Source organism: Vipera berus (assembly GCF_964194415.1).
Source record: "Vipera berus genome assembly, chromosome: 10".
Lineage (NCBI taxonomy): Eukaryota > Metazoa > Chordata > Lepidosauria > Squamata > Viperidae > Vipera > Vipera berus.
In genome coordinates this window covers 1,110,609-1,131,802 of record NC_138213.1, presented here as the reverse complement: position 1 = coordinate 1,131,802, position 21,194 = coordinate 1,110,609, and the positions used below count along the sequence as shown (strand labels likewise).

The window sequence follows — 21,194 nt, the reverse complement described above, 5'->3', positions numbered from 1 at the left end:
GCACTGCATTGAGTGGGAGCAGCAGCCCCGGGGCTTTTACGGTAGCCTCTGACTCAGGAGGGTGGTTGCAAATGCAGGTAGTCCTCAACTTACAACTATTTGTTTAGTGACCATTCAAAGTTACGAAAAAAGTAACTTGTGACTGTTTTGCACCCTTACGCCCGGGGTCACGGGATCAAAATTCAGACGCCTGGCAATCGTATTTACGATGGTCGCAGCGTCCCAGGGTCATCTGATCCCCACTTTGCGACCTTCTGGCAAGCAAAGAAAATGGGGAAGCCAGCTTTACTTTACAACCGTGTTCCTAACTTAACAACTGCAATGATTCACTTAACAACTGTGGCAAGGAAGGTCGTAAAATGGGGCAGAACTCACTTAACAAATGTCTCACTGAGCAACTGTGGTCATAAGTCGAGGACAGCCTGTACTGCAGGGTCCTGGACCTCTCACCATCCAAAGTGGCCGGGAACTCACCACGAGGCCCAGCACCAGCGTTCGAACCCGCTCCCCTATCTCCGGGGAGATGTCGCTGCCGAACTGCTGCAGGGTGGTGAGGAAGCGCTTCAGCTTGCTGAGCTGGCGAGCACCGCAGGCCGGAGGCAGCTGGTGGTTGGAGAGGGCAGCTGTGGAGGACGTGGCCGGCCCGTTGCTAAAGCCGTTGGGCGTGGAGGGGGCTCCGTTGATGGCCGTTGGAGAATGACTGCTCCCGTTCATCACTGCGAGGGAAGGAGGAATCGTCGAGGGGGTCAGTCGGAGGACAAGAGGGAAAATCCAAAATTCTCCGGAAATAGAACTTCCAAGTACATTTCCATCTTTCCCTTCCTGTCCTTATTCCCAGGAGAGCAACCCAGATACAACTAATGGTTGCTGCTGGAGCCTGAAGCATCTCAGCTGGACACCTCATTTTTCCTTCCAAGTAGGTCTCCTCTTACTGTTCCATTAAACCCACCAACTGCCCCCAAAGTGCTCGGGGGGCTTCGACCAGGCCCAAGAAGGTTTTAAGGAACTGAGCGAGCATCACTTGGAGAAAAGAAGGAAGGTCAAATAAGATCTGGAAGGTGAACTCAGAGAGGTTAAGATGGACCATTTTATATATGCGTAGACTGAAGTCAGCGTATAGATGAAAACCAGCAGAGACTTTGACCTTTGATCAGGCAGGGAAGCTCTAAAGATTCTGGGCGAGGAATCCCAATGTGCCGGGTGAACAGCTATTCCAGAAGAAGTCGGTGGCTACACAATGGCTAAGGAAACGCCATCCTGCCTTTCAGTCTGGGGGGATACCTAGAATTCTAGATTCGTGCAGATCTACAACAAAGGAAGGCAAATAAGCCAGCAAACCGTCAAGCTGATAAAATGATCCTAAGCACTGAAATATTAAAAGTATGTCTTCGAAGAGAAGAACAACATATATTTCATGAGGGTTTTTCTTGCTTCGAAAAATCACACTGTGCCCCACCGCTTTCAGAAAAGAAGGAGCGAGATGGGAAGGGGGGAGGGATTCCGTTAAATAAACTTTAAGGAGGAGGGGCTGAGTGCTATCCGGTCCTCTCAAGAGTCTCCTGTGCAGCCTTGCAAGGAGGTGTCCTTGTGTTTCAAGAGATGCTCCTGGTCAACACACCTTGGCTGCCAATGCAAGAGGAGCAACCACAGAAGGGTAATGCAAAAGATGGAGAGTCCTGCGGGAAAGCAGGACCGGTTCTGCTAGGAGAGCCCAGACTGAGTGGGGATCTTTCCCCAAGGCACCTCCTAAAAGACTGCCCCGCTTCACTTCCATGTGAACACAGGCAGGCTGGCGCTGCCTTCTTACTCCATTTCCCCCCAGCAGTCAGCTTGTATTTCAAGCAACATCTCGAGATGGCTTCCCCTCTGCTCCTTCCATTCCTTGTCACACAAAATGTTTTTGTTCATTTCCCATCCAGGCAGGAATGCGGAGGGGGAGGGCCTGCCCACGGCCCCAACCATTTCCAGACCCGACAAGGACGTGTCCTTAGGCCAGAAAAATAAACCTGAGCCCAGCCCTCCTGCCTTGGCTCTTGCAAGCCTCCCTAGTCTGAAGACGGGGAGGGGGGGGGAGGAGGGGGGTGGTTCATCCAGGTGCAGCGCTTGCAGCCGCTTGCAGTCTTTTCAGCCCCCTGCTATTCCTGACCCGGCAGGTGTGGCATGCTTGCACAGCCACGTGGTTGGCCCTGAAAGAGCGACAGACCCCCGCAGCCCCTTGGCCTACATGCAAAGGAGAAGGGGCCATCGTCTCCACCTGCTTGGCAGAGGACAGAGACGAAAGGCCAGCCTCAGATGCCCCAACCTTTCAAAACCCTCCCAAGTAGGCCAGGGGAGAGGCCGCCTTCTCCCGCACTCATCGCGCACCACTAACCGTTGCCGTTGTTACCACACTGCCGTGGAAAGCTGCAGCCGTCCAGGCCGTTGCTGCTTTCCTCGGGCTCCGACTGCCTCTTCGGCAGGGCGAGAGCGGCCGCTTGCTAAAGAGGTGCCGAAAATAACCGCCCGGCCACAACGGCTTTTATTCCAGTGACAGGTGCGTTACTAAGTTAAACTTCACATATGTCACTGGAGCCGGGGCTTCGGGGGCGGAGGCGCCCAGGAGGGTCCCCTCAGCTAAAGGTGGGGGTTCTTTGGAAAAGTCTGGGGGTCCTTCACCAACCCCCTCTCTAGCATGCCTGGGGGTGGAATCTGGACAGCCAGGAGGCACATCCTGGGTTCTGCTCTGGGCTTCGGTTCCTGAAAAGCATCTGGAGGGGGGGCTGGAGGAGGACGGCCACGTCACTTGCAGAACCCGAGGGAGCTCTGGGTCCAAACGGGACACACGGAGTGACTCCTGCGTCCTTCCCCACCCCCCACCACCCGATGCCTATTTGTTCTATTTTCTTTTACTTAATGTCTAGACCATCCGACTCCCCAGGCAGTCTGGGCAGCTCACAACTCAATACCAACCAAGTTAACAAACAGAGGACCAGGGAGCGAAAGAACTCGAAAGCAAAACAATGTGGAACAAGAAAAGGGGGGGGTCACTTTATCCTCAAAGCTTGGAGAGCGGCCACCTCCTGAGTGACACTTGAATTTAGTCCAGAGATAACAGTTCTGGGGGCTTCCTCAGCAAGGGTGGCGTTCCTGGCTCCTTCCGTGTAATGCTGGGATTGGAACAGCCTCAGGGACTCTCTGGACTTGCATGTGGTGGGCTGGCATGCCCACAAACCTCCCAGCTGTCCCAGGAAACAACCCCATTAAAATGTTTGTGGTCCAGCTTCCTTGAAGACATCTTAATGCTTTGTGTAAGGCCAGGAAGAACAGACCAAAATTCCACAGGGTCACCCTATTGCATCTCACAGCAAATGCCAGAGGGAAGGAACATAACATTTCTTATATTTGTTCGTTCTCAGCAAATATCAACCAAAATAAACGTTGTGAAGGAAGTCCAAAGGGTTTTCCTATCCTGACTCAACCAACTGCGCCCTTTGAAGACCGGGAAGGGAGCAACACTGAAGCATGGCTGCATCAGGGTCTCTCCCGCAACGAATCACTGACCCTTTACAGACAGACATTAAAGGAAATGAAGGCAAATTTAAAATAGCCTGTTGCAGAGAAGAGCCAGAGGAAAACTGAAATCCTAAGTACAATCCTCTGGGTTAAACTCCTTGCTAGCCTGGTTCAGTGATCAGCAGTGGTGTTTGCAGGAGATCTCGAGAAAGTCAGTAGGGTGATGGCTGCCTCCAAGCTCCACCTCTTTTTGATGTGCTTTGCATTTTGCATGCAGGGCCCATGAAACACATAGAGCTTGGATCCCACCCTGGCAGTTGCCATTTCGACTCTGCTAACTGGAGACCTGCACGGAGCGATTGGGAAAGGGTCCCAGCCCAGGAGGGATCCGCCCCCTCCCCAGCCCCGGCATCTGAGTGCTGCTGCCTGGCATCCTCCCACCCACCCCCGGCTCTTCTAAGGGCAGGAGCGAAGCTGGGCTCAGCCTCTGGGTCTCTAGAGGAAGGTTTGCTTCATCTTACTTACAGAGGCACACCATGGACCATTTCAGGCAACCATGAAATCGGCCGCGTGGGAGAAACATCGGCGGCCCAGCGTCACGATCTGCAAGTAAAATAAAACATACGCTATCAGGAGAGACCAGAGGCCAGGAGAGGCCTTTTCATCGCTGGGGACGGTCGGGCTTTATGGTCTCCGTGGGGAGACCCAGTTGGACGTAGACGTTTTACTTCCAGGGGCAAAACCCTTAGGAATCCTCCCCGCCTTTCCCGAGAGGCTCAGAAGCAAAGCCGAAACAAGGACCCTCTCCCTAGCTTGTGGGACAGCTCTGATCCAGAAGCAGGCTGAGGGGAGCCTCCCTTGGCAAAAGTCCTGCTGAGGACCCCGTTATCCTGATGTTGTAGAGCTAGAGGGAAGCAACTGGCAGCCTTCCTGCCAAATCAGGCTTGGCTGCCCTTTGGCCCCCCGATGAAAAAGAAGTTTCTTCTCTTCTGTGCTACATCAGTCGTGCACTTATCAAGCGGTAGGTCACGAGGATATCGCTTCAATAGAAACCAAGTCACTTTGCAAAAAGGGAAGCCATGCAGAACTGCCCCTCAAAGGAATTAGCAACATGTGTAAGATTCTAACCCTCTCCACCCCCACCCCCCTGCTTCCCACATTCTCTCTGCAGAGAGCTACATCCAAGAGTATAGGCTCCTGAAGAATTACCTAAACCATAAGGCTTGGCTGAAAGCGTGGAGAGGGCAGGGCAGGCTGAGAAACAGGTAGACTTGCATTCTGAAAAGCACACTTTACTGTCATGTATTTAGGCTACTTTCAGTATCCTGAAGATCCAAAATACATCAGGAGATCCTAAAGTAGGTTGGCAACTGACAGCCAAGGTGGGGACGGATGGTCCACCCCTTGCTTGCAGGTGTCCCACCCCAGAACCAAAACAGGTTGTCTCCCCTTCCTGTAGACAAAGAAAATGAAGACTTGGGTGTGGTCCTGCCACGAAAGAGGGAAGGAAACTGCCACGTTTAGTGGGTGCTTTTTGAAGATAAGTTTCTGGTCAAGGCAGCCCCCAAAGCAAGTAGGGTTGATTTTGCTGCTTCAGCAACTCAGGACCAGGTTGAACTGAAGTTTCTTCACTTCCACTAGAGCTGGACTAAGGATGGTGCTCGAGAAAAGTCAGGCTACTCTTCAAGTCTGCAGGCAAGCCTGAGAAAGGGGCATTCAGGCTCCAGACTAAACGTGCTTTGAAGCTAGCATCAACATTTTACACATTGGGGTGTAAAGTATCCCTCCCCTTACTTGCGGAGGGTCCTCATGTGATGCTGTGCCCAGAAGACAGTCCTCAGCTGAGCTAGAGGCTGGCCTTCCCTGGGAAGAGTTGGCAGAAAGGCTGGGCTCAGCCGTTGGACCAGGCATGCAGCCTGCCAGCCCTCAGGAGAGCAGAGGAGGAGGAGTTCTCCCTCAGTTCCAAAGTTGCTAATTTTGAGCCGGGCGCTGCAGCTTGAAGCTGAACAGGGAAGCGATCTGGCACCTCAAGTGTTCTCGCAGCAACTATTTTGGGGCTTCGGCACGGAGCCCTGTGCCTGCGGAGACGGCAACCCATCTGCCGTTGGAGCGTTCACCTGCGAGCGGAGGAAAGCTGCCCATCTGCCATGCAGCCTCTGCCCACTGCCCTGCGACCTTGGCCACGTGGATGCCGCTCCCAATCCCCAGGACTGGGAGGTGGGGCGCCAGAAGGTGGGGGCACCGTGGTCAGCTGGGCTGCCAGATGGGGATCTGCTGGCCGAAGAGTGGCCAAGCTCAGCCAAGCCAGAGCTACCCAGCGTTCCCACCAGCCAAGTCAAAGGCCGAAATCCAAATATAGGCAACAATCAGACCCTGGTGGGTGAATCTTCACGGCACTGGGGGAGCGCCTGAAAACCACAAACCCGCTTAAGGATTGCAGGAAAATTCATCTCTGCCTTGTGCCCTGCCTGACTCTCCCCCAGGCTGGCTACCTTAAGCAAAGGGAACGTGACCTGAGAACATCTGAACAAGGATGACCAAGAATGGAATTGTCCCCTTCCGTGGCATGCAAAGAGCGTGTGATACTCTGGACCACGCAGGAAGCACCATCAGCCTCGCTCCAGGTCCATTTGAGGCTGCCAGGCAGAACAGGAGCAGCTGCTAGGAGTCCATGCAAGGCAGGGTGGATCCCACGCTGGGCAGGACTCTGTTTGAGCAAGGGGGGCTTCCACCTGCTCGAAGGGCACAAACACCAAAGGGCAGCCCCCACCGCCCACCCCCCACAGTGGAACAAGAGAAGTACAGGGATGCAGCAACTTTTGGAGAAAGTGAAGAAGTGCAGAATGGCTCCATGGCTTCCCAGCCACCCCTTCCCCTTTCTCCCACCGGTTCTTCCACACCCAAAGTTTCTGCCTTTGAAGGGGTGAAGTGGGCCTTGGCTGCAGACTGAGCTGTGTATCACCAGGGCCCAACTTTAAACAGCCAATTCATTCTAAAGACTGTTTGGGGCCAAGCAGCCTGGCATGAGCCACGTGAACAATGGCTCTCCGGCAAAGACCAGCCAGGTCTTTTATTTCTGGGACACAAAAAAGGCCAGCCTAAAAGGTGTTTGGTGCCATGCAAGTTCCACAGAGCACAGCCTGATTTTAAACCACCCTGCCAAGGTTCAAGCATCCACTCTATGAAGCATGTGCAGAGTAGTTTCCTATTACTGTCAAAGGCTTTGCAATGTTTGAGGCCAGGGATCAGGACCTCTCTCCTTCAGGACGCTGCTCCTGATCGTCCTTTGGTGGGCTGCCCGTTCAGCTCCAGTTGGGAGAGGGGGGGGCGCAGGAGCAAACCTGCTGCTCCTCTCTTTTTGCAAAGCCCATTTTGCTTTGAAGCTCCCTGAGCAGAACGAGCCGGCTGGCATCCGCCGAAGCCAGCGCTTCCCACGGGGTGGGGCGAGGGACCGTTTCCTTGGCACTCTGAATGCAGTGCCATATGGCAGCTTTTGAAAGAGAGAAGGTGGGGGTGGACAGCAGCCAAGCCCACCCGCCTGGCACCCGAAGCCGTTCTGGGTCCAAGGAGAACCCCGAACCCTTCTCCTAAAGGGCTGGGCTGCCGATTATCTGGCTGTGGGGTTGGTGCAGCAAGAGAACCACCTGCCTGCCTCTCTCCTGCCTTTGGGGGCTTCCTTCATCAGTTTCCCCCTCCCCCAAGAAAACATGAGCCCAGGACTTTGCAGGGAAGGGAGAGACCTTGCAGGGGGGGGGGAAGGAGGGAGAGGAAGCAATATTTCCATTTTGGTGTACTTTGCACTCCTGATTCCCGCATCAAAGGTGTTTTCCCGCATGAAGGTCAGGAACTGCATGCCCAAATCCAGAGACCTGGCCATGCCAGAACCTGTCAGCAGAGATCACCTCAAGGTGTCTTTTCCTTCCATCAAAGCAGTGCAGAACAATCAAGGGTGGGAGGAACCCCCCCCCCAGTCAAAGCATTCCATTTTACTTTAAGGATGTCCTGTTAATACTATCCAACTCAACCAACAAGCAGCTGAACCCCAGAAAACTTGGGGGCTGTAGCCCAGGATGGGAGGAAGGCAGCTTCCTTCAGCAAACCTCCCTCCCCCACCTTCCTGTTATTCAGCACCCAGGGATGAAGGGGGTACTCACTAGGGTTTGAGGTGAAGGTGGGGTGCCGCGTGGCTCCCTGGGAGACCGCTGGTGATGGTGGTGGCATGTTGGGGGGTGAGGAGCGGGACTGCGTCTTCACATCGGCTGGCGAGTCGGGCATTGTGGCTGCCTGATTCTCCACGCTGCCTGCAGGGGGAAGCAAGAAGGGGGGAGGGGAGAGGTGTGAGCAGCCAGGTCTGAAGGTGCAGCCAGAGACGGCAATGGACAGCTGGGCAGGGAGCCTGGGCTGGTGCCGCCTGCCGAGAGGCCCCAAGGAGGCCTGGGGTCAGAGCTGGGGCAGTTGCAGTTGTCGAGGCCACCATCCTGAGAGAGGCCAACTGGTACAGGCACCTGGGGCAGGCACAAGGGGCAGGATGGTTGCATGGCACCATCATGCAAAGAAGGTACTTTTTTTAATAGCCATAATGGCATTGTGACGCCCAGTTCAAGACTAGCCGGGCCAAAGCACAATTCCCCGGCTTTTGCAACTCCTGATTTGGACTCCTGCAGCTCAGAGGCTGAGTTCTCACAACCAGCGTAAAACATAGCTTGCCAGGATTGAATAAACCACAATGGCGCCTGCATTCCTGTCTACAGGAGATGGACCACCCCATTAGGAGTGGGGACTGGATACTGGAAGCATGTGATCCCAGTGTTGGGGTGGTGTTTGGCTCCCCAATCCAGCCTAAAGGTCGCATGTCGTACCCCCCACTCCATCCCATCCATCCCCCCACCCTGCAGAAAAATTCGGTCTTTGGTGGTAGCATCTGGTTGAACAACCACCTTGGTTCTCTGTGGATGCCGCTTCCGGGAGTCGCTTCTGGGCCTGGGCAACAAAAAAGTAGCTACCGGTTCTGCCGAAGTGGTGCAAACTGGCTGAATCCCACCACTGGCCGGACGTTGCAATTTTATGAACTCCAAATTAAATTTGTGTGGTGAGAAAGTCTGAAAACACACGGCATTTGGTGGCAGAAGTGACAAGTGCAGCCAGCCACACTGAAGCTAGATTGGGCCCCTGCTCACTTCCCCAGCCAGCTGTTTCCAGATGCTCCAAGAAAGGCTGCTCTTGCAAAAGGGGGTGTCATCTCTGCCCGTCGTGGCCCTTCCAGAGGATTGTTTGGGGGTGACCTGGCTAGGGCAGAGCAGGAGAAAGGTGGGGTGAGCAGCTGCCACATCTAAACAAAGGCACCTGCCTCCCGCCACCCGAGCTGCCAAGTTCATTTCTTCCCCTGCTCCATTGAAAAGGATGCACTTGAGGTTGATGGCTCCGCGCAAGTGTGCCAGCAGCTGCGGCAATCCATCACGGTGTCTCACGGCCGGCCAGCCCAGGGCTCGGAGGAGAACCAAAGAAGGAAAGTCTCCCCTTTGCCGCCCTGCCTGGGGTCAGCCAGAGGCTCTTGGAGGGGACGGAGCGGCCAGCTTTCAGGGGGCAACGGATCATCCCTAATCCGCAGCAACTGTGGGCCCGTTAAGTGAACTTCGCACAGGAGAGAGAGCGCGGGAAAGGACACGGCCTGTGCTAAATAAAGCCGGGAGCCGAGCCGAAGCAGATGTTCCTGGAGGGCGCGGAACAGCAACCTAAGCCCAGCCTAAGTCCTTGGGGGAACGGGCTGTCCGTGCAGGGAGCCGAGCTTTCTTAAGGCAGGGAAGCCTCTTCCCAGAGTGGGTGAGCATCGCTGAGTGGAGCTCAGTCCTGGGCAAGAGGCAGCTGGGCACCGTCTTGCGGAAGGCGTAGGGACCTTCCTCAGGGACACAACTAGCTTCAACACAACACCCCTCCCCTCTGGCTTAGTTGGGGCTGCTCTGAAAACGGGCAGCCCGCCCCTCCTTCCAGATCCTCCAGAGTTCCCAGGAGGGTCAGCGGGACCCCCATGGAGGGCGGTTTCCCCAGCCGTCCTTTCCCTGCAAAGATTGTCTCTTTGGGACAAAGTCTTCTGCAGGAGAGCCAAGGATGAAGCCACACAGCTGAGTCGGGGCCAGCAAACCAGGAGTTTGTAAATGGTTGTAAATCAGCTCGGCAGAGGCCAAGGAGAGGGAAAGCAGCTTCTCCCAGACTCCAAAGCCTCCCCCCCTCCCCCGGCCCTGCAATGCATTCCCACCCAGTCTGTCCATCTGTCTGTCTTCCTCCTCCACTGCTGGGAAAGTCTGAAAAGGGTGTTGGAGGCTCACCCGGAGCCAGATCATCATCATCATCATCATCATCATCACCACAGAGATGCTCCTTTCTATAGGCGGAATCTGGACTATTAGAGTCCCTGTTTCCAATTTGCTTCAGGAAAGTTAAGATGCAAACACGCCTGAACTCAAATCTTCTCGCCTCAGAGACTTTTTGTCCTAAGAGGAGAGCAGATGCTCTCTGCACATGCTCTCACCCATTCTAGGCTTACTGTTTAAAATATCCCAAAGAATTTATTTGGGGATGCTACACTGTCTTTTACAAGATCCTTTTCGTTTCCAGACAGGCTTCTTCTCTCTGTCTCTCTCTTTCTCCTTCTCCCTCCAATAAATTTTCCACTCCTCTCCACTCTCCCAGCCTGTTTTTGGAAGTGTTGAGGGGTAAGAAGCCTCATGTGAAATCTGTGCATCGATTCGACTGATGACAGCATTCCTGCAGTCCTGGATGCCTGCACACGGAGCCTGGCATGGTGTCGGACCGCCAACTCCCCCCCCATTTCAACTTCCTGCTGTATTTATAAATACGCCCCTGACTGACAGCCGAGAGCCAAACAGCAGCTGAGAACTTTCTGCAGCAGATGGAAGCCGGCAGAAGCCCTGGCATGTCCCAAGTTCTGTCATCCAGGAGACTGTGGAGCGGGAAGGTGGCACGGTGGGCGGACGCCTCTCTGAGCCTGCCCGGGAGGGATGCCACCCAGAGCGCAGGCTGGCCAAGTCCTGAGGGCATGGGAGGGCATCGCGGCGGCTCTGAATCACAGGGTTACGAAGCCACTTGGGTTATGGACAGTGATGGTCTTCCCTGGCACAGATACAATTGCATGCCAACCTGCTCACTAGAGCCATTTTGCATCCTCCTCCTTTCCTGGAGATCCAGAAGATCCCATTCTGGTGACCAAGGGGGGTTCCTTCAGGGGAGGGCATGTCTATGTCCATTGCCTTTGTGGCAGGGGGGCGGAGTGCCCCCAGACTGCAGCCCAAGTGAGGCCCCAAGAAGAAGGAGAGGCTCAGGGGAAGCACAGAGGTATGTGGTGGACCCCACCCAAATAACAAAAGAAGTAAGACGAAAGAGCCGCTGGCCTCTTCGGCTTCGAATCTCTTCAGGCAAGGGAGAGACCTGAACTGGCCATTCAGAGAACAGACACGTGTTCCAGTCAGTTGCCTCCCTTGGACTCGGCAGAACTGGGGATACAAGCCTTGCAAGAAATAAAAATACTGGTCACCAACCTGCAAATTAAGCTCACGCTTTTCTCTTGCATTCCCCCACCCCACCCCCAGTAGCTCAGAGTGGGAAGTGCCCCCACGTCTCGTTCTCACCAGAACCCTGCAAGGGAGAGTAGGCTGAGATGTGGAGCTGGCCCTCCGTCTCCTGGGGAAGGTCAAGGCTGAGGCCGGGAGGGAAAGGGGGCGTCCTTTGCATTCAGTCCCTTGGCATTAATGGGGCAGGGACTTGGCCCTCCGTGCTCCTGGGAGACGGGAGGGCGGAGGGTGGGCACAGCAGCCGTTTTAGCCTCCCATTTTCAGAGCTTCACTTCTCCAGCTTTTGTAGAGCAACAACTAATGGGAAGCAAATGTTGGAAAGCAGACAAAACTCACAGCAGTTGGGACACATTATTTCCTCCTCCCCAGCAATGTTCCTGCCTCCGAGGCATCCCCAGGATGAACCAGCAAGGGACAATTGCAGTTTTGCCTGGATGGAAGAGAGAGAAGCGACAGCTCGTCTCCCTCCTCTTGGGCTTCTTAATATGAGGAGGGCCCTCCTTTTCTTGCGGACCCCCCCTCCGCACCCTAGAGACAGATCCTCTTTTCAGAGCACCCTAAAGCTGCAGATCTGGGTTGAATTAAACTGGGATTTGATGCTGTTCCTCTAAATTGGCTCGATGCAGGTCGAGGAAGGCTTGGTTCACACAACATTTAGGTCAGTTAAAAGACAGCGTTTGCGTTCTGTGAGATTAATTCTGAATTTGGTTTGCATGTATGTGTGTCTTAGCGTACTGTGCAAATCTTGCCTGCCTGTCTACATTATAGCTCAGTGCAGAAAATGGGTCAGCTCAGGGTGGTCTGAACACAGCCAGCGAGAAGGAAGTTGGGCGGGATCCCCTAAAAATCTAAAGGAAAGCACCCCAATGCTCATCCTGGCAACTACATTGGAACTGCACACCAGCTTAACTCATGGCCGAAGGAGAAGCTGCTCCTCTGGGCTCCTAGTTCCAAAGGAGCATCCTGGGGAATGTTCTTCCCTGATCCTGCACATCTGGGCCACCCAGGGGAAAGGATTTGGGCTCTCTATAAAATGCTGGGATTTGAGCAGGGGATAAAAGAGGGCTACAGAGATGGTGGATCTGACAGAACCTCCCAACCATTTTCTCCTCCCTAGATGGGTACATCACTTACTGCGTGTCCAACTTTGGCCACTGAAACCTCCATCATGTTCCCCCAAAGCCCTCTGGAGCTTAGGCACATATTGGGTGTTAAGTAATTATTCAAATAAAAATGGCTTTGGAAATACAGTTATGGTTCCAGAGTTCTCACTCAAGACTCAAACCATCGTGTTTTGGACACATTTGTTCAAAGACCAGCCCCTTTGAGAAGTCCCTAGGACAACCAGCAGCAAAATGGATGGGCCTGGTTATGCTAGTGATGGGGCCATCTTGGGGAGTTCTGAAGGACCAGTATGGGGAAGATCAACCTGGAGAACGTCCAGGTGGTTGACACTGACTTGAGGATATCTCATCCATCCAGATGCCACCCTCTGCTCAGGAAGCCCCGTAAGAAATTCTTCCTGTCTTACCAAGTGTCATCAGCTGAGGTTTCCAACCAGGAATGGGATCATGTCACACCTACAATATGCAAATTTCCTGGGAACCCTAGAAAAATGTAAGGCAGGAAGCAACCTCACTCCTCATTTGTGTTAAGCTTTCCGCCAGAAGAGAACACGTTCTCCAGCAACCAAAGGGAAACTTTTCAAAAAACATCCGATAAAAGTCAAAGGGTCATTGATAAGGCGCCAGACATACCCAGTACTCTTTCCTCCTCCTATTTTCTCCACAACAACAACCCTGCGAGGTGGGTTGGGCTGAGGGAGTGTGGCTGGCTGAAAGCCACCCAGCTGGATTTCATGCCTGAGGCAGGACTAGAACTCACCGTCTCCTGGGGTCTAGCCTGGTAGACCAAACATCCCTACAGCCCTTTGGCTAGCCCCTTCCTCCTTCTGACCCGGGCAGGAGGGAGAGGAGGAAAGAGTTAAAGAGGTGATGGCATGGGATCTCAGCATCCTTTCCTGCTCTCCAAATGCAATCCAGATGCTGAGGATGGGGGGGGAGAGAACTCGGTGCCTCCTTCCAAGGAAGGCTCTGCATTCCAGCCGTTCAGCTGCAACTGCCAAGAACAACTCCCCAGAAACTCACCAGGGATGGAGCGGCTCCATCTGGATCATGTTAGGCCAGCCCTCAGCACTGGCAGCCAACTGGATATGAACTGCAGACCACTCGCATGTGGGAAAAGACGGGGCAGGGGGCAGGGAGGGGGTCAAGCTTGTCTCCCTGGTCTTTCCCAGACAAGGCCTTCCTCTCCAAAACAAGGGGGCAGGACCCCAATCTTTCTCCCGGCTCTCCTCCCAACATGCTGGGAAGGGTGTGTTGACGTCCTGCAACAACTTTGAGGAGGCTCCCCTGTGGATGCATCAGGCTTTGTGCAAAGACAAACGTTTCAGGGGCCATCAACAGTTTTCAGGGAGGAAACCTAAGAGACAGAGATGGAGAAGGGGATGCAAGAATGGGGGGAGGCATTTTCCTCTCCTCTGAATGTATCTTTCACTGGTGGCAAGTCTGTAATAGAATAAAAGGATTGGAAGGTAACCTTGGAGATCCTCTAGGGTTAGTGTTAAGTCACCATGAACTCATAGAGCAAAATGGACATTGCCAACAAACTTGAATAATTCGGTATGGTTAGGAGGACACAGACTTTTCTAGCCTGCCCTATCTATGTTTCGTGGTAAAATACACAGGAAAATCCCATTCGAGGAAAATTCCACTTAGGCCTAATCGAACTCCCTGCTGCAGCAGGAGACCTATACCAGGGGCATTCCAATCTTGGAACTTTAAGACTTGTGGACTTCAACTCCCATAATTCCCCAGCCAGTATTCCCCAGCCTGTACCTATACTAGGAAACCTGTAGGAGCACAATCAGATGCACAGTATCTGTCAAGGTTGGAGAATCTACTTTGTCATGGCTGAACTGGCCAATTGGAGGCTGGCTGGAGAATTCTGGGAGTTGAAGTCCAGAAGTCACAAAGTTCCTAAGGTTGGACATCCTTACCCTACACCAGAGGTCCGCAACCTTTTGGGCACCAGGGACTGGTTCTGTGGAGAAAGATTTTTCCGCGGACCAGAGCGGCTTTGCTCGTTTGTGCGGCCTGGTTGCTGGCATGCCGTGGCCCAGTACGGGTCCACGGACCGGGAGTTGGGGATCCCTGCCCTATAGCATTCGGGAAAAACAACTGTCCAGTCTCTTCTTAAAAACCTCCAGTATTGGAGCACCCAGAACTTCTAAAGCCACCTTTCTTCCAATCTGAATTTTATTCCTCCTTCGTGGCATCTCTGAAAAAGGGAATCGTGAGGTTTGGCATTTGGAAAACGTCCGTCTTTGAGAAGCAAAGTCCACAGGAGTCTTCTGTGGCTCCAAGACACAAGGCAGGAAAAGGGGGTTGAAGCACAGAGCCACGAAGGCTTCTGCCTTTTAATCCCATCCGTTCCTTGGAAAAGGTCCTCCCGACTTTTGGCTGCCAGAAAGCAACCGGGCTCTCCTCGCCAGTGTCCTGCAGTTGAAGGGCAGACACACACACAGGCCTGTTTCTTGTAGAAAGTGGGGGCTATTATTTCCAGGCAGTGGCCTCCTCCTCCTCCTCCCACACAGAGCTGCACTAAGCCAGCCGGGTGGGAGTAGCCAGAAGGAGCGTTGCATGGTGCCCTTATTCCTTGACGTTGCCGGAGGGAATGCAAAACTCAGAGGGCTATTAAGAAGTGTTCAGCATCCAAGGATTGGCACACAGCTTGACAGGAGTGATTCACTGCCTGCCGAGATGGAAAATCAGGGCGTTCAGGAGCAAAGGCTTGCATCTCGCCCCCTCCTCAATATTCATTAGTGCAGGATGCCGAGTCTTCCCAGGGCCCCTTCAAGGACTCACGTGGCACACCTGAGGCCAGCTAGCATTCCCCTCAGCTGGGCTGCCGGCCATCTGCTCCGTGCCGGCAACCTGCCAAGCTCGTCTTGCAGCTTCCATTGCTCCATCTTGCTTCTCCTCCAAGGCAGCCAGGAGGCCAAGAAAGCTGAAGGACCAGGATCGGTGCCCTTCTCCCCCTGAAAGAGAACCGGCACTTGCTGGCCAAAAAAGTTGCTGATGTCACCATGGTTGCTCCCCATCTGCACACATGCCCATCTCCGAGGGTTGGAGCAGGCAGGAAAAGGCAGAGGATGCTTTGCAAAATGTAGCATTTTCAGATTCTGGTAGGATAGGAGACCTGACGCCACCTTGACCAACCCCAGGCACTAGAGAGGGGCTCACTAGATTAATCTGGTAATGAGAAATTCTTTTTTTTTCCCTTGTGATTTCTCCAGTCTTGAAAACAGAACTCCATCTAACTTTAAGTGCTGTCTTGGCACCCAGCTTGCTTTTGAAGGTGCCCGTTTCCCTTCTCCAGGACCTCAACAAGGGAGGAAAGAAACCCACACCACCACAAGGCTGTTGCGGGATGTCCTCTGCATTGTTAAATCCTGCCACTACAGGGCAAAGATGTGTTTGCATGCCTGATTTCAGTTTGGCTTCCCTGCAACCTGCTCAGTTCATGCTGCCCACTAGCAAAGAAGATGACCTCAGGTTTAGACGACTTCATGAATGCCAGGAGGTAAAAGGAGTCTAGGTGGCTGCACTGTTAGGGAATCTAAAGCAAGTGATTAAAGTGAATTACACTACAGAAATCCCAATCTTCCTTCCAGATAAATTACTCATTTCTCCACCTATCCATCTACCAGAAAACATCTTCTGGGCAACCAAGGATGATTGTTACCACACCACGCTACTAAACCAAGCAACAACGGATGGAAACTAATCAAGGAGAGAAGCAACATAGAACTAAGGAGAAATTTCTTGACAGCGAGAACAATCAACCAGTGGGATGAAGTTGTGGGTGCTCCATCAATGGAGGTTTTCAGGAAGAGACTGGACAACCATTTGTCTGAAATAGAATAGAGTAGTTCAACTCATCAGTCTGCACAAACTTTGAAGGATCCACTTCAACAAAATTTCAAGGTAGGGTTTTCCCACAAAGGGCAATGTTGTGAGTGGCTCCTCTAACTTCATGGGTATGTCTCTACTCAGCCTCCCCACCCCATCCTGTTTTGTACAGAAGTTCTCAGAAAAAGTGTATTTGTGACTGATGGCAAACTTGTATCCCCATCTCCATCTTCTCTCTCTCTCTCTCTTTCTCTTCTAGTCAGTGGGGTTAAAGTGGGGTTAAGAAGCCGGCTGTCTTGCAAGGCTCTCTCTAGAAAATGTGCTTGTCTTGCTGCAAATGGCGAATTCCCCAAGTTACAAGAAGAATCTCAGGGCTGCCCTCGAGACCTCTTCACACAGTAGAAAAAGACACGAGACAATTTGGAAACAGAGCAGATTGTGGGAAGGGTTCCAAGGCGTTTCTGACTAGGCTTGAAACGCCAGCTGTGTTCACACACACTCAGTACCCTGACCTCTCCTGGGTTCATAGCAGATACTGAACCAGAAATCATCAAACAGGAGAGGTTCAGACAACACCCATTGCTGAAGGAACCTAGCTAAACATTAACCAACTCTCATATCTGGTGCAAAAGCAGCTGATTGATAAGCCTTCAAATAACCTAGTTAAGATTGGGGAGTCCTTGATGCTCCCTCAGCTTGCTGGTTGACTTGCAGATGATTCGTTACCCAACTAGGGAACATCATCAGAGCCACTTGAGTTAAGATATTCCCTAGCTGGGTAATGAAATGTCTGTAAGCAAACAAACAACCCAGCTCAGAGAGCACCAAGGGCTACACAATTCCACCTGGAGCTACAGGTATGCTCAGATGCCTTCCTAGCAAATCTTCTCCATCCCGGCTGTGCCAGCATACCCCTGGCCTAAGGGACCCCCACAAGCTTCTACCTTTTGCCCAGGTGTGGAAAGCAGTCCGGCAGAGGCAAAGGAACTGAGAGAATAGCTGGGAGACGAGGAACCGGCTGAGGGCCCAGCCTGGGCCCCATGACCCCCAGGGACTTCTCCTTGAATCCCCTTCAGAGAGGGAGGGGGGAGCTGGGAATGCATGCTGATTCTGCTGGACTTGGAAGGTGGGGGGAGAGAAACCCCTCTGTTTTACAAGCCTTCGTTCACTATTGTTTATATAAACAGGTAAATTGTTTCGTATCTCAATTAAAAACATCTGCCACATAAATGAATACCAATTAACTCATCCTGTTTTTAATTACTCTGTTAATTACATACAGGCAGCAGCAAGGATGGCATGGGAATAAGGGAAGTAGGCACGCAAAAGAAGCCTGCCCCCTCCCCACTTCCTAGCATGCCCAGAGAAGCGAGGTTGCTGTTGGCTCTGGTCTAGAATGTGCCCAGCCCCAATGATGGATGGAGGGGTGGGGGGCTCCCTGCCCTCCTCAGGCCTTGCAGGGAGAGCACTTTGCAGATGCTCAGATAACTCGGCTTAAGCTGAACAGGCGGGGTTTTGCTTGCGGTCCCTGTGGGCGGTTCATGCTTGCAACCTCAAATGACCCAAAATCCTGATTGTGATACAGGAAGTCCTCAACTTACACACCATTCATTTAGCAACCGTTCAAAGTTACAACGGCACTAAAAAAAGTGGCTTATGAGCAGTCCTCACATTTACAACCATTGCACATCCTCTTGGTCAGAATTTGGGCACTTGGTAACCAGCACATATTTTATGACTGCTGCAGCCCCCTGAGGTCTTCTGGGACCTTCTCAGTCATCTTCCCACAAGCAAAGTCAGTGGAAAGCCAGATTTGCTTAACAACACAATTCACTTAATAACTGCCATGATTCGCTTAACAACCAAGGCAAAATTGAGTGTAGACTCAGGTGCAACTCGCTTAGCTTTGCCGAGCAATGGAAGTTCTGGTCCCAACTACCATCCTAAGCCGAGGACTGTCTGCATTATCTGAGGGCTGCGCACGTGGGAGGAGGGCCAACCAGGAAGCAGCACCCAGGAGGGACCTTCAGAGGCCACCTGGATGCCCAGAAGCTGCTGCATCTCCTCCAGCTGAACTGGACACGTGGGCACCTCACACACACAGGGCATCGTGGACATGGCGTCCCAGGCGGGGATTTCCTAGAGTCCCCCATCCACAGAATATCCAGGGCCAACGACCGACTTCCAGGCATTTTCCTGCACGGCTGATCTGTCCGCCTACATATGGGAGGTGCTGGGAGGTAGATGCCCAGCGATTGGCAATGCCAGGCAGTGGCACTCAGTTACTCCCAAAACACAAGGTCCTCATCGCCTGCCCAAAGCCCTTGGCAGCTCTCCCATCTTTGCCTCCCAAGGAATGCCTGCCTGCTCACCTAAGGCACATCACCCATCATCCAGAGCCCCATAATCCACCAGCCACAGCCAGAATGCCTTCATGCAGACTGCCATTAAACCCTCCCCCCTTCACCCTACTCCTGTTTCCCATATCTGGGCAATGCAGCTCCTGGGACTTTTCCAGACCTGTTAACCATGCTGTGTGGATGCAGCCCCTGTGCTTATTTACAGAAAGGAAATGGGGAATAGCAAGAAGAGAAAATGGATTCAGATTCCCCTGTTTATGTGTATCTTTGGATGCTTGCTTGTTTCATCAAGTATTGGTCTGCCAGGTTGGCAGTGGCAACCTTGAGTGACCCATAAAAAGAGAAAACAGGGGAAGAAATAATGTTTTTTTCTCTTTTTTGCAAGAGCTTGGAGGCCAACTGAGGAAGAGGAGGGAAAAGAGAATCTATAAAGCATCAAGAGATCCTGCAGACTCCAAGGCAGTCTACCTTTAAGGATCATCCAGCTGCTTGTGTGTGGGGGGGATTCACCAGGCCTGCTCAAAGGAGGCCATCCTGGCCCTCGTCAAGCACATACACACCTCGTGTTTAGCTCTGGGGGACTGGATTCCCCCTCTTCTCTTTCCGCCTGCTTCCCGGTGGCGGGAACGGTTCCAAGCGAGCAGATGGAGCAAGCTGGGCTGAGTGTAAGAAGCAGAGCTGGGGGAGGCAGAGAAAGCGAGACTAGGACATTGCCATAGCAATTCCCAGCTGGGGTAAAAAGGACCTTCGTGCTGCCTGCCTGGAAAGTCAAGCTTGGCCAACTTCCTTGTACTTTCCTGCACCTAAAAAATCTGCTTCAGGGGTCACCAAGAGCATCACAAAGAACAGGCCTTCTTTGGATGGATCCAAGAGGTGCCTCTGTGCATGCAAACACGGAGAGACTCATTTCCCTGCATGTAAAACAGGGGTGTCCAACCTCAGCCACTTTAAGACCTGTGGACTCCAACTCCCAGAATTCCCCAGCCAGCATTGCTATCTGGGGAATTCTGGGAGTTGAAGGCCACAAGCCTTAAAAGTTGCCAAGGTTGCATAGGACATACATAGGAACTCAGTCTGTCCCCACTTCCCAGCTGTACCCCCCTCCCCCCAGAGAAACAAACTTCCAAAAGTTCCTGGTGATTTTGACTCCTGCAAGCAGCTCCATCCAGAAGGCACCGCTTGGACCCTGGGTGGCTTTTACTCATTCCCCCCCCCGCCCTCTGTCACCTCAAAAGAGACCGCAAATCAGCAAAGGGCTAAAATGGGCAGTCGGGAAGAAAACCCACAGTAAGTGGCTCTGAGTGGAGAAGGCTCAGAGGGGGACCGGGGAGAGGGGGGCTTCTTGGTCCTGGCCCCTCCCACTGCCCTTGCATCCCGGAACAACCAGTGGGAGGGGAGACGTCCGAGTACGCTGCCTTCAGCTGCTCACCCAGCCCTGATCTAAGCAGGAGGGGCTGCATCAGCACCAGGATCCCAACACATTCTCTCTCTCTCTCTCTCTCTCTCCCTCCCTCCCTCCCTCCCCCCCTCAACTGGCTGTGACAGCTAACAAAGCCAGGGCCTCGTTCTGTGTGCCACTTGCTCTCCAGCCCACTAAGAGGTGCTCATGTTGCGCAAATCGTGCATCTCGGTTTTCGGCAGCTGAGAGCATGGCTGGACGGACTGAGGATGGACCTTTGTATCTCCAGGAGAGGCAGCTGACTCCACCCTCTTGTGGGTCGTGCCCAGGCAATGGGAGACCGGGAGCTGGGCAGCCTCCTTCGGGAACTGATGGGTAGCCATGGGCGCCTTGCTGACTTTTGCCCTGGTGAGGATACAGCTTCAAGCCCACCTCTTTAAGGCTGCTGGGCTCTTGGGCCCCCAACCTCCTCCTCCTTGGCCGCCAAGACTGATGTCCTGCCTGGCCTCGGAGGAGCTGCAGGTCTCCAAATAGGCCCCACCAATAGCTCTGAGCCACCAAGGAGGCTGTTGGGGGGGGAAACTCCTGGGGCAGACCATCTCCCCAATGAAACAGCAAAATCCCCTGGAAGGGAGCACAGGACCTTGGGTTCCATCTATGCCAGACACTAGTCCTCATGGAGCCAGAGACCCGAAGAAGAACATAAAGTTGGTGCCCAAGCCAGGCTGGTCCGTGGAGGATGCCACCCTTGAAAGGGTTTGCAAAACTCCATCACACAGCAGGTGTTGCAAAGTGGCAGGACAGAGTTCTCCGAACACACACAGCCCAAATGAAGCATGGTACAAATTCAGAGTGGCTCCATTCACACAACCAAGAAAAGCCTTTCCCTGAGCGAGAGCCACGGTGAGTCCTTCTTTGGGAACTGATTAGCGGATCACTTTCTACACGAGGTTGCTGACGATGAAACAAAGAAAAGGAAGGATGTACACAACCCCCAACTCAGGCAGCCCCCCACCCCAAGGCCTGAGAGAGGCAGGCCAAGTTCTGAAAGACCTTTTCAACCTGGACGTCAGAGGAGTCTGGAGAAGGCGGAAGGCCCTTGGCCCCAAGCCAAGCAGGGCTCTGCCTCTCGGGGTGTCTCCAAAATGCCACCCACCGCACCCTCCACACACACACTCCTGGCTGCAGCTGGGTGTTCTGCCCCAAGTGCAGCCAGGTCAACAAGCCAAAGCAAAGCTCTCCTTTCAAAATCCGACTCTGAGCAACAGGCCAGCTTGACCGTTTCTCCTGCAACTCTGTCTTTGCTTTGCCACGGCCCAAACCTCCCGGTCCCCAGCAAGGCCAGGCTTTGTCCAGCAGGTGTGGGGTGTGGGGGGGGGATGAG

At 53.3% G+C, this 21,194-nt stretch overlaps 1 protein-coding gene across 5 annotated transcripts in view; it reads right to left on the bottom strand.

Annotated features, from left to right (window-relative positions):
* CBFA2T3 (CBFA2/RUNX1 partner transcriptional co-repressor 3) overlaps positions 1 to 21,194 on the bottom strand; it is a 36,164-nt gene that overhangs the window by 10,065 nt on the left and 4,905 nt on the right. For 2 of the 5 annotated variants that reach the window (XM_081335800.1, XM_081335799.1), the window contains exons 2-4: positions 7,647 to 7,793; positions 4,018 to 4,095; positions 475 to 716 (exon numbers count right to left, since the gene is read on the bottom strand). In XM_081335800.1, coding sequence (XP_081191926.1) covers positions 475 to 716; positions 4,018 to 4,095; positions 7,647 to 7,767 — 441 coding nt within the window. In that variant the 5' untranslated portion in view covers positions 7,768 to 7,793. Of the gene's footprint in view, positions 1 to 474; positions 717 to 4,017; positions 4,096 to 7,646; positions 7,794 to 8,429; positions 8,463 to 11,414; positions 11,428 to 21,194 lie in introns of those variants that run through there. The other 3 variants (XM_081335797.1, XM_081335798.1, XM_081335801.1) reach the window with 3 other exon arrangements.